Source organism: Larus michahellis, chromosome 4 (genome assembly GCF_964199755.1).
Source record: "Larus michahellis chromosome 4, bLarMic1.1, whole genome shotgun sequence".
NCBI classification, from domain to species: Eukaryota; Metazoa; Chordata; class Aves; order Charadriiformes; family Laridae; genus Larus; species Larus michahellis.
Window position 1 is genome coordinate 10,649,231 of NC_133899.1, and position 10,634 is coordinate 10,659,864.

At 39.0% G+C, this 10,634-nt stretch overlaps 1 protein-coding gene across 2 annotated transcripts; it reads left to right on the top strand.

Annotated features, from left to right (window-relative positions):
- Nucleotides 1–1,031: 1,031 nt before the first annotated feature.
- Nucleotides 1,032–10,316, top strand: LOC141741839 (fatty acyl-CoA hydrolase precursor, medium chain). Of its 2 annotated transcripts, XM_074582914.1 has the most exons (14): nt 1,032–1,257; nt 2,015–2,219; nt 3,064–3,208; nt 3,652–3,785; nt 4,127–4,280; nt 5,196–5,297; nt 6,122–6,226; nt 6,359–6,409; nt 6,918–7,058; nt 7,143–7,229; nt 8,254–8,401; nt 8,608–8,739; nt 9,052–9,124; nt 9,550–10,316. In XM_074582914.1, exons 1-14 carry the CDS (start codon nt 1,185–1,187, stop codon nt 9,722–9,724), a joined length of 1,725 nt encoding a protein of 574 aa, XP_074439015.1. In that variant the 5' UTR covers nt 1,032–1,184; the 3' UTR covers nt 9,725–10,316. The 2 variants fall into 2 exon arrangements, with proteins under 2 accessions (XP_074439015.1, XP_074439016.1); XM_074582915.1 differs by lacking the exon at nt 6,359–6,409 and having other exon boundaries at nt 1,119–1,257.
- Nucleotides 10,317–10,634: the final 318 nt, after the last annotated feature.

The following is a 10,634-nucleotide window of genomic DNA, read 5'->3' on the forward strand; positions in this document are numbered from 1 at the left end:
AATTTTATTGACATCAATAAAGGTTTGCTCCCTGGGCAGCCCACTTTAAAGTTGACTGGGATTTACCTACAAGGCTGTAAATCACACCTGTGCAGATGCACTTAGGAAGGTTTGGAATAAAGTACACAAACACAGCCATGGTACACAGGACTACCAGGTGCATAATGTATATGCTGAACTAATTAATGACTGTGGGTCTTTAGCACCCAGGTGCAAGCAGTAAATTAACCTATAGAAAGGCTCAGACAACTGAGAATTCTCATGAAATAAAATTGCAAAACAGCATTTCTGAGGCAAGAGCTACTCAGCCTTGCTAAAAAAAAAAACCACCAAACACAACGCAAAGAGAGCGCCCAAAGCTTACATAGAACTAACACAACCTCTTAGTCAACGTGGGCAGAAAATCTCTTTTGTTTCTATTCAGCGCTCTCTTCCCTGTTTTTCATATCATGCTCCAATGATGGATGTGAGTTCACACAAAAGTCCATAAACCCTCCTGATCTGTCAGAGGCATTAAATGTACAGTTACCACCCAGATCTTTTAATAGTGTTCTCACACTACAAAAGCTGATAAATCATCTCTCTCGTGTTGCAAAACTCATGTATTGTGTTTGAAACCAAGTAAGCATCCCCAAATGTGCAGGAGTCTTCCTGTTTTGTTTAAAAAACCCCTGACTTTTACTTCAGCAAGAGCATATTTTACAGGAGTATTATTTTGGATTTTGCTCTTTGTGGCTATATTGTATGTTCCTTACATTGAGATATTAATACCAAAATGAAGTAAAGAGATGACATAAAGTAAAAGCGTAATTCCCTTTCTGCTCTCTTCATTTTTTAGGGTGAGGAAATTCTGACTCCATTGTGAAAGGTGCTAGTGTTAGAGCAGCTGGTGCAATGGAAGACTGTTTTCCAAGCATTTTAAAGCACATACTTGATGCCTGAAGTTTTGTGATTTACAAGGAGCACTGGGAGGCCAGTATGACACCAGCAGGGCCCCCCTGGCAAGGCAGGGGGTCTCCTCCCACAGAGCGGCAGCTTGCAGGCAGGGCGGCTGCCCACAGCTAGCTTGGCTCTCAGCTCGAGTATTACTTTTCCTAATCAGTGTTTGCCTTGCGCAAGAGTTATACTTAACTGAGTATATAAGGCAACGCGCTGAGGAGGTAAATACGTGCCCAGCTTGCAAAATGACAACTGGAAAGGACACAGCACTGCTGTCCTTGATTCTCACCATCGGGGCCGCAGCACTTGTAGCTACTGGTAAGATTCAGAGGTGTTTTTCCCTGTTGCCTTCTGTCAGGGGATGGAGGACACGTGCAGCTTGCTCACCTGGGGAAACCCTGGCTTTATTGGAGACCCGGGCACCCAACCTTGCTTTATAGAAATTAAGTCTGAATAGCAATAGTTTTTTATGTCTTTCTGTGATGTGTTTTCAGTTATTTGTCTTATTTGCCTTCTTTGCGAAATCAAATTGCTGTTCCAAAGTCTTGTCTGCTGAGGCAGAGCAGTCCACTGTTCCACATTTCTAATTTGGTATTGAGAACTTTCACACAGATCTTAAAATTAGTCTTACCTAAATGTTAGCAGCCTTTGCATATGCCAGACTATTTTCAGCTATGTTAGAAGCTTTTTCTTTTGGCTGCACGTACTATCAAGGGTCCAGAATGTATTTTGTGTATTCACAAATCTTAGAAAGAGAATGTCATTTCTTAATGAGAGCAATCTATTGGACTTTAAACTAACAACCTGGATCAAAGAGGATTAAGATCTGTATGCAATTACTAATGTGTGTGGATAGTAGGACAATACATGCAATATACCCGAGGGAGATTATATGTACAAACCAACCAGAATGCAGGCTGAAATAATGTCAGCTATACTGGTTAGAGTTTGTTGAAGCCTTATGTATGAAAATTAATTGTTTAAGCAAATAAAAGGTGTATAGCTAAAGCTCTTGGATTTCTGGCAATTATTTACAAATAGACCAATTACGTGATTTTGTGCTCACATCCCCCAGGAGAAAAAGCAGAGCAGCCAGAAGTGGTGACCAAATACGGGAGAGTCCAAGGGTACCAATTCAAAGTAGACGCAGCTGAGAGGAGTGTAAATGTCTTTTTGGGACTTCCTTTTGCTAAACCTCCAGTTGGACCACTGAGGTTTTCTGAACCCCAGCCACCGGAGCCATGGAAAGGGGTCAGAGATGCCACTTCCTACCCGCCCATGTAAGACAATCACAAAGCCATTGACCTTTTTAATATTTTTATATTACATGCAACTCCAGGACACTGATGTACAGGGCAATAAAAAGCCATGAAGATAAATTCCTTCGTGCCATCTTGTTACCACCTGCAGCTGTTAATATGAATGCATTTCTAAAGACATATTTATAAGCTGCTCTTTTTGTTAAAAACTATTATCTAATGGGCATCAGTGATGAACTAATATGGACCAGCACTTTGCCTATAATGTTCTGTTTTGGGAGCATTTCATCATTACTTAGCAATGTTTATAAACTGTGTAGCTTTGGAGCAAAATCAGAAAGAAGCTGAGGAAATGTTGGAATAAAATATTAGAAGAAAAAAAATGCTTAATAGGACACATAAGAAATGCAGACCAAGTCTTCTCTATATTGTAAGTGTCTTACTCTATTTGTAGTACTGCCCCTGTTTAGTGCCTCAAGCACTAATACCTACCATTACAATATAAAAAGCTGTTGAAGATGTAAAATAACTAATTTGCATTTTCATTGAAGTAATTTGTAGCCATATGTATTTGCAGGTATATTTCTGTAATATTTTGAAACATGCAAAATTGTATCTATATGTCACTGTGTACTGCCGTACACTGTGGCTCCTTTTTATGGATCTCCTTAATGCCAGGTCAAAGGATGGAAATATATTAAAAGTGGAAAAAATATTATAAGTTTGTTTTCTGTTGCCAACAATCTAGAAATGTACTAGAGATTCGTTTCTGGTTTGCACTTCATTGTGGAAGTACAAAAACCTACATTTCGTAGCTTTGAGGTTTTAGTTATTTCTGTTGCTTGTTATTTTTTCATTTATTCAGGTGTCTACAGGATAAATTACAAGGACAGTTTTTTTCAGATGTTATTACTAATAGAAAAGAAAAAGTTCTTCTTGAAGTGTCTGAAGATTGCTTATACCTCAATGTGTACACACCCGTTTCTACAGAAAAACAAGAGAAGCTGCCTGTAAGCAAAATCATTCTGAAACCTCTAGCAAAATTATTGTACAGCAAACCTACAACCTGTACTATTTGCAGACTTAAAGGTGCAGTTTTGTGATGATGATCAAGTTGCATGCTTTGCCCCAGTAAATATTTGCTGAGCTTTACAAGATACGCAAAATCCTATTTCACAAATAAAATTTTAATGACATTTTAGCTAGGTGATGTTTGATTTCCTCTAAATAATCTGTGAAAAGTCACGAGGTGCTGGTATAATGTAAGTATTTAATAAAATCAATACCATTTTGTAAAATTGCAGGCCTCATATTTGAAAGACTTCTACTATTTGTGAAAGGTAATCTGAAAGAGTCAGGAGTCAGCATGCAATAGTATATTTTAGTTTACACTGAGTTTTTATCACTGGGGGCTCTTATCTGTGCTGGGTTGTTTCTGGTTTGGTCTTTGCAGGTCTTTGTATGGATCCATGGAGGTGGATTAGTTTTTGGAGCAGCTTCATCATACGACGGCTCGGCGTTAGCGGCCTTTGAAAACGTGGTGGTGGTAACAATTCAGTATAGATTAGGTATCATTGGATATTTTAGGTAAGATGTTTTATCTCAGTCTTTGCTAAGTGATTTCCAAAATTATGTGTGCAAAGCCTTTGTGAAGAGACATGCAGAATACTTGCTTATGCAACGAAACTATACGTTTCTTAATTACATGCGCAACAGTTGGGAACAATTTACGAGTCCCAGGTCAGCTCCCAAGTCTGTTCTTGTTTGATTGCTTCTCCAATCTCAACACTTTCTAAGCCAGTTATTTTCAGTTGTGCAGAGAAGCTCTATGTGAAGATTGGCAGGTGACTTCTTATACCACAGGTTGTATTTTTCTCTGCCTTTTTTCTTGGATGGAGCATTTACACAAATCTATTCTTTCTCCTCAGCACTGGTGATAAGCATGCCCGAGGTAACTGGGGGTATTTGGATCAAGTAGCAGCTCTTCAGTGGATTCAGGAAAATATCATACATTTTGGAGGAGATCCAGGATCCGTCACTATCGCTGGAGAATCTGCAGGAGGAGTCAGCGTTTCTGCTCTTGTAAGTTCACAGTAATATCAACTTTTAACTACTTAGCAAAGAAAAACACCATGCATGTTCATTTTTAATAATTGCATGAAAAGTCAGTGAGAGAAAAGGGATGGTTTCATAGTAAATGACACATCACCTTGGTCTATAATACAATGTGATATCAATACAGCTTCTGATTGATGAAAATATTCTTCTCATACACAAATCTTGTAGTTCAGACCCAAAATGTTATTCCTTATCTACTGAATTGAATTCTGCGGGGGTTTTTTTTGGGTTTGTTATTTTTTTCATTGCCAAAAACCAAAACCTGTATCCTTGTGAGGGAAGTCCTTTAAGGGGATGTATCGCCCATTTCCAGTTTGCTTTGACAGTCACTTGTGCAAAACAACTGAGGCGAATAGTCATGATATCTGAACTTGATGTGCATTTTGTGCCCCAGAGATGATGCATAATTTTTACATCAACACTGAGCACACTGACTAAGAGATTCTCCTTCTCCAGTCTCTCACAATTTGGTACAGCGCACACAGTGAGACCAGGGTTCAGCGATATATGTGATAAAAATTCCTGTGTCCTAAGCTCCTGCCCTCTGGCTGATAGTTCTTTATTCCCCTCCTGCAGCACAGTCAGACTATCTTGGACATAGTTCTATTCCATCCATTTCTGGCTCGCAGTGTCATTCCATGAAGTCTTGGAAGCAAGGAGTGGTGGGAGGGGAAAAGGCAGACATGAACTCCTTATCCCTGACCGCGCTGCCAAAGCCCTCTGCATAGCTAAACCATGATCAGGGGCTGCAGAATAACGCTCTTACAACAGTTGTTTTCAAAATGTTTTAAATGGCAATTCCTGATACTGAAATTCTAAGTCAGTGGTCAGAACGTAATGCTTGTCATGCTTGTGATGCTTGTTCTTGCTTTTTTACAGGTCTTATCTCCCCTGGGAAAGGGCTTGTTCCATAAGGCCATTTCAGAGAGCGGTACTGCAATCAGGGTTTTGTTCACTGACCAGCCTGAGGAGGATGCACAAGTGGGTATTTTGAGGTATTTTTAAGTATTTTTTCCAGAGATCTTAAACTGCGTATTCCAAAAAGTAAAAACGGATATTTTTTTTTGTGAAACTACAACCACAGTCACTAAAGACAGTCTTTCTGTGTGCAGATAATACATGTTTAATGATGCTTTGCTTTTCACATGCCCAAATATCCACATATGTCTGAGTGAAAGCAAAAGACTAGGGAAGTGAAGAGAAAAAGCAGGGAAAAATTGTGAAATGTAAAGGAGTACTACAAGATGTACTGTCTTCAAGAAAAGTTGAGCTATAACTTTTGGCTGGAAAATGGGATGAGATTCTGAATACTCTTCGCTTCCCCTCCTGTTTGATGCCTGATGTGTGCAAATAAACAAGACTTTATTAAATTTGTTTATATTTGAAAAGAAGAGCTGACTTCAACCCAATTATTTTTTTTTCAGCTACAAGAAAAAACTTCCAGGAACCCAGATCTGATAATCTGGGATATAAAAGAGGCAACGTTATAATGAGCTCTGTCCCTCTAATGACAGCTATTACTCCACTCAAAAAGAATCATCAAGAATGGCATAATGTGCTCTTTGTTACCATCCACGTGGTTGTACTCTGACTGTGCATCACTCTAACTCCTTCCTGCCATCCTGCCTTCTCAGCCCGGCATGTTTTTTACCAGAAGGACTATCTCGGTCTATTTCTGTATCAAAATATTGTGGAGGCATACACTTGAAGTTTAGACTCCCCCCTGCTGGACTCGGGCTGGGTGGCACACAGAGCCTTCTATGGGAAGTGTGTGAAAGTGAGTGGGGTTTTTTTGTTGATTGCAGAGAATTGCTACTGCCTTTGGCTGCGAAAAATCCAGTTCAGCTGCAATGGTTGAATGCTTAAGAGGAAAAACAGAAGAAGAGATAATTCAGACAACACTAAAAATGGTAGGTGGAATTTTACTTCTCACATTGAAATGGCATTTCAAATTTTATCATAACAGAGTGTGCTCTTTCTGTGTTGTAATTCTAGGAGAACTTGAAATGAATGTAACATCTGACTTTTTTTGACCTTTTCAGGATTTGACAACACTGCAGCTATGCTCTACCTCACCTGAAAACTGTAAACAGGTTACTTCCCTTTCATTCTGCATGGACTTTGAGCTGCTTGTGTTTTGCTGTCATGCTCTACCAGGGGAAGGAAAAGATTATATGGAATGTCGCAGCTTCTCCTGCAGAACCTGAAAATTAACTAATATAATATATTATGTCCTACTTAAAATTTCTTATCACAGTGCTGGCTTCCATGTTCCTGTGCAGTTTCGACACAGAAGTTAGGTTTTCCGCTACTGCTCCACGCATGCGTAATAGGATTGAACTAACTAAGAGGTGTAAACTGGACATCATCCCCTATGTTTCACAAATATTAAAAATAGAATGCTAATCTTCACAGAATCTTCTGCCTAGTGCAGAAAATCTATCTGAGCAAATTTAGAGATGGTTTCAATGCTATTCTTACACTTTCACTTGGCACTTTATTTTTTTTTGCTTTGGAACTGCAGTAAATATCTGAAATTTTTTTCGAGAAGCAAAATTCATGTATTAATGACGCTTTATTTTCTTTTTTTTTTCCCTCCAGCCTTCCCTGTTCATCAGTGCATCTGCAGATGGTGTATTTTTTCCGAAGAGTCCCAGGCAATTACTATCTGAAAAAGTGATCAATGCAGTCCCATATATAATAGGAGTAAATAACTGTGAATTTGGATGGGTACTTCCTATGGTAAGAGACTCATAATGTTGTTATTTATATATCATTTTGTTAATATAAGACTTTCTAATAAATATGATTCACTGTATCACACAGACAATGAAATTTCCTGCTTACACAGACGGTCTGGATAAAGATGTTGCACGTCAAATTTTACAGAGCTCCTTAGCATTATCACTTAAGGTAAGAGACCATTTTCAGAATAACCCAGTGCTACTTCTTCACTGGTCTGGTTCTATATTTGTACTCCTGGGGGGGGTGTATTTTAGAGGCAAACTCCATTCTGTTTGACAGTTTCCTATCATGGGGCAGTAATGGGCAGCAGATATGGTGGATCCCTGTTGCCAGTAGCAATTGAAAATACACCCTAAATTTCTGTCCTAAATGCCCCTCTTTTTAAGAAGGGGTTCTGTGGAAATCTGGGAGTGATTCAGGTACCTAAACATAGATCTCTTGTGACGTTTTAGATACCCTAGGTTACCCAAGACACACATGGTACCAGCAGGTATGACACAAGACCTATAGAACACACCATCCTGAAGCAGCAGCTGGAGACTAGAAAGGATTACCTGAGGTGTTTAAAATGGCACTGAGACATCTATGTTAGGTATCTTGAGGTTTTGCTTCCCTGTAATTTACAAACCTTTTAGCCTTCTGGTTCCTTTGTGCTCTCCTGAAACTACTGGATATAGAAAAATGCAGATTAATAGGTAAGAATTAAGGACTTTCTAAATATGGCCAGTACTTGCAATGGATCATTCAGTGTCACAGACAGCCATCATGAACTTGGAAAGGCAGAGCCCAGGCTTGTTCTGAGAGGGAGTAAATTACAGCCATCTGTGACAGTAAATGAATTTTATGCAGTCCAAAAGGATTTCTTTTCTCTTACAAGGGTTGTTTCCAGCCCTCTCAGAGGTGAGAACAGACTACCGTATCTATTTATCAGCATCACTGACTGATGTTTAGCTAAAGATGTTTGATCTTTAGACCTTGCAAACCTCTTTTCCCTGGGAACATTTATATCCAGTAGCTGTGTAAGTCCCAGTTCTGAGCCTGAGCCACACTCTGGCACAGTTGAGGATTTTCTCTGAAAGAAGGTAATGTTTGGGGCTTAGCCAGGGACGCACAGATGGCACACTCAATTAGTGCTGCTACTCTTTATAATACTCATCATCATGATAAGAAGTATTTTTGTTGTTAATTTCAGGGTATTACTACTGAAGTGGTTGATCGAGTATACAATGAATACATAGGGAATGCAGAAAACCGTGCTCAGGTGCGAGATGGCCTTCTTGATGCCATAGGAGACCCTTTGTTTGTTCTCTCTGCCATTGAAGTGGCTAGATACCATAGAGGTGAGTCTCTCATTCAGCATCTGTTAGAAGAAATGTAGAATTCCATCCTGGGATGTGTTTATGGACAGTATGCATCACACTTCATTATCCAAAGAACTGATAGTGTTTTCATTTTATCAAAAAACTTTGTAATGAAAGCTTATCATCTTTGGTGGGCAGGTATTTTCGGCTCTTAAACTAACACTCTTCTTTATATTTTCTACTAGACGCTGGCAACCCAGTCTACTTTTATGAATTTCAGCACCGGCCAAGTTCAGCGGCAGGTGTTGTACCAGATTTTGTAAAAGCAGATCATGGAGATGAGATTGCCTTTGTCTTTGGAAAGCCATTCTTAGCCGGTGATGTATCCATGCTTACTAAAGTATTCCTTTTAAGACATCGTTATTGTTAGTTTTACTTACTGGAGGGCTTTTAGAATAGACTTTCTCTCTTAGAAACACTGAAATCAACATAGGCGTTTCCTGTCTTTAGTAGTAGTTACTTTTCATGAAATCATTCATCTGCAGTTCTCTCCTAGGGCTCTGCTCAGGTAAAACTCCCGTAGCTCAGAGTAACAAATAGAACTGATTACAGTCTATTGGAATAAATATAGCCGCTGCTTTTTCCATTATTTAGTTTTTAATGTTGCCATTTCATCTCTTACTTTGCAGGGTATGCTACAGAAGAAGAAAATAAACTTAGCAGAACCGTTATGAGATACTGGACTAACTTTGCTAGAAATGGGTGAGAATCATGATGCTAATTACAGCTCAAGTTTTGTCTGTGCTGCCTGAAACATAACAGCAATACTTAGATGGTGGTTCCTATAAATTTGGCAGAATTTAAGATAAATATTTAAGCAAATTATTTCTATTCTTAATGATTGCAAGAAAAATCTTTTATATGAACCTGCAGACCAAAAAAGAAAAAAAAATAATCCAAGAGCTATTACTCCATCTCTAATGGAGTTTTAGATCCAAAATTAATGGCAATTATTAAATGCTTGCTATTCCACTGATGAGCATTTTGATAAAAAACATCGAACCATTCAGGTATTAGAATCACATAATCTGAGCTCGTGTTGATTTTCTGAAATGTGCTCAGCCTGAGCGGCCAGAGCACAACTGATAGGCAAATGGAAAGCTAACTTTTCATTATATTATTTCCAGAAATCCCAACGGAGAAGATTTGGTCCATTGGCCTCGGTATGATCTGGATGAAAGATACCTGGAAATAGACCTAATGCAAAAGGCAGCAAAGAAATTGAAAGAACGCAAAATGGAGTTTTGGACGCAGCTCACAAAACAAACGATGAATGAAAGGAGAGAACACACAGATTTATAAGAGTTGTGGAGGGTACAGTTTGCATTTAAAACCCGAGGTAAAGTCAAACAAAATTAGTTTGTCAGGATGCAGAGTTTAATAATCACCTTCTAATTCACTATTACGTAATCTGTTGTCATAATCACAGCGAAAAGAGAGAACCGAGGGAAATCTGGAATGTTTAAGGGACTAAAAATTGCTATTTAATGAAGCAAGCAGAAAAACCCCACAATCTTTCAGGTTCAAAAAGACCATGGTATCTACTCTGTGGATATCAAAACTGAATAATGCTCCTGTGAGAAGGGGGAATGAGGGAGGAATTTGGCAAATATATTGAAATCTGTAAGAAATAATCTATACAGTGTCTATCATAAGTGTCATAATATGTTATGTGCATATTCCCCTCTTCTTTCAGAAGAGAATGATCAGTTGTCATTCTTACAGCCTCTTTCCACTTTTTAAAATTGGAAATAGCTTGTAGGGAGCAGGACATCCATCAAAAAACACCTGTCAGGGTGGGCTTGACATCTCGCAAATGAGGACAGAAAATCTCCACTTGTTTTCTTGTTTTGTAAACTGTTATAAATAAATGTTGCTTTTGATTTTTTTTGAACTTCCTTTTCTTTCGCTTAACTGATATAGGCTAATTCCAAGAGGTTAAATCACACCCAAAAGCCAGAAACGTGCCCAGTTTCTTTCTTCAGCCTGAAGGATTTCAGAGATGAATTTTCCAGCTTTTCTTGCAGGACCTGAATCCCAAGGCTCTAGGGTTTCCTAGAGACTGTTCTGTGGTGTGATTATCTATTCTCCAACCCTTCCTGGCAAAGAATTCGCTATTCCCTGGCTGGAGGGAGGAGGCATTGCTGGCAGGAGAGTGTCATGGGTTTGGCCAAGTTGGTCAATGCTCCCCCCCAACTTCTCATACACGGAG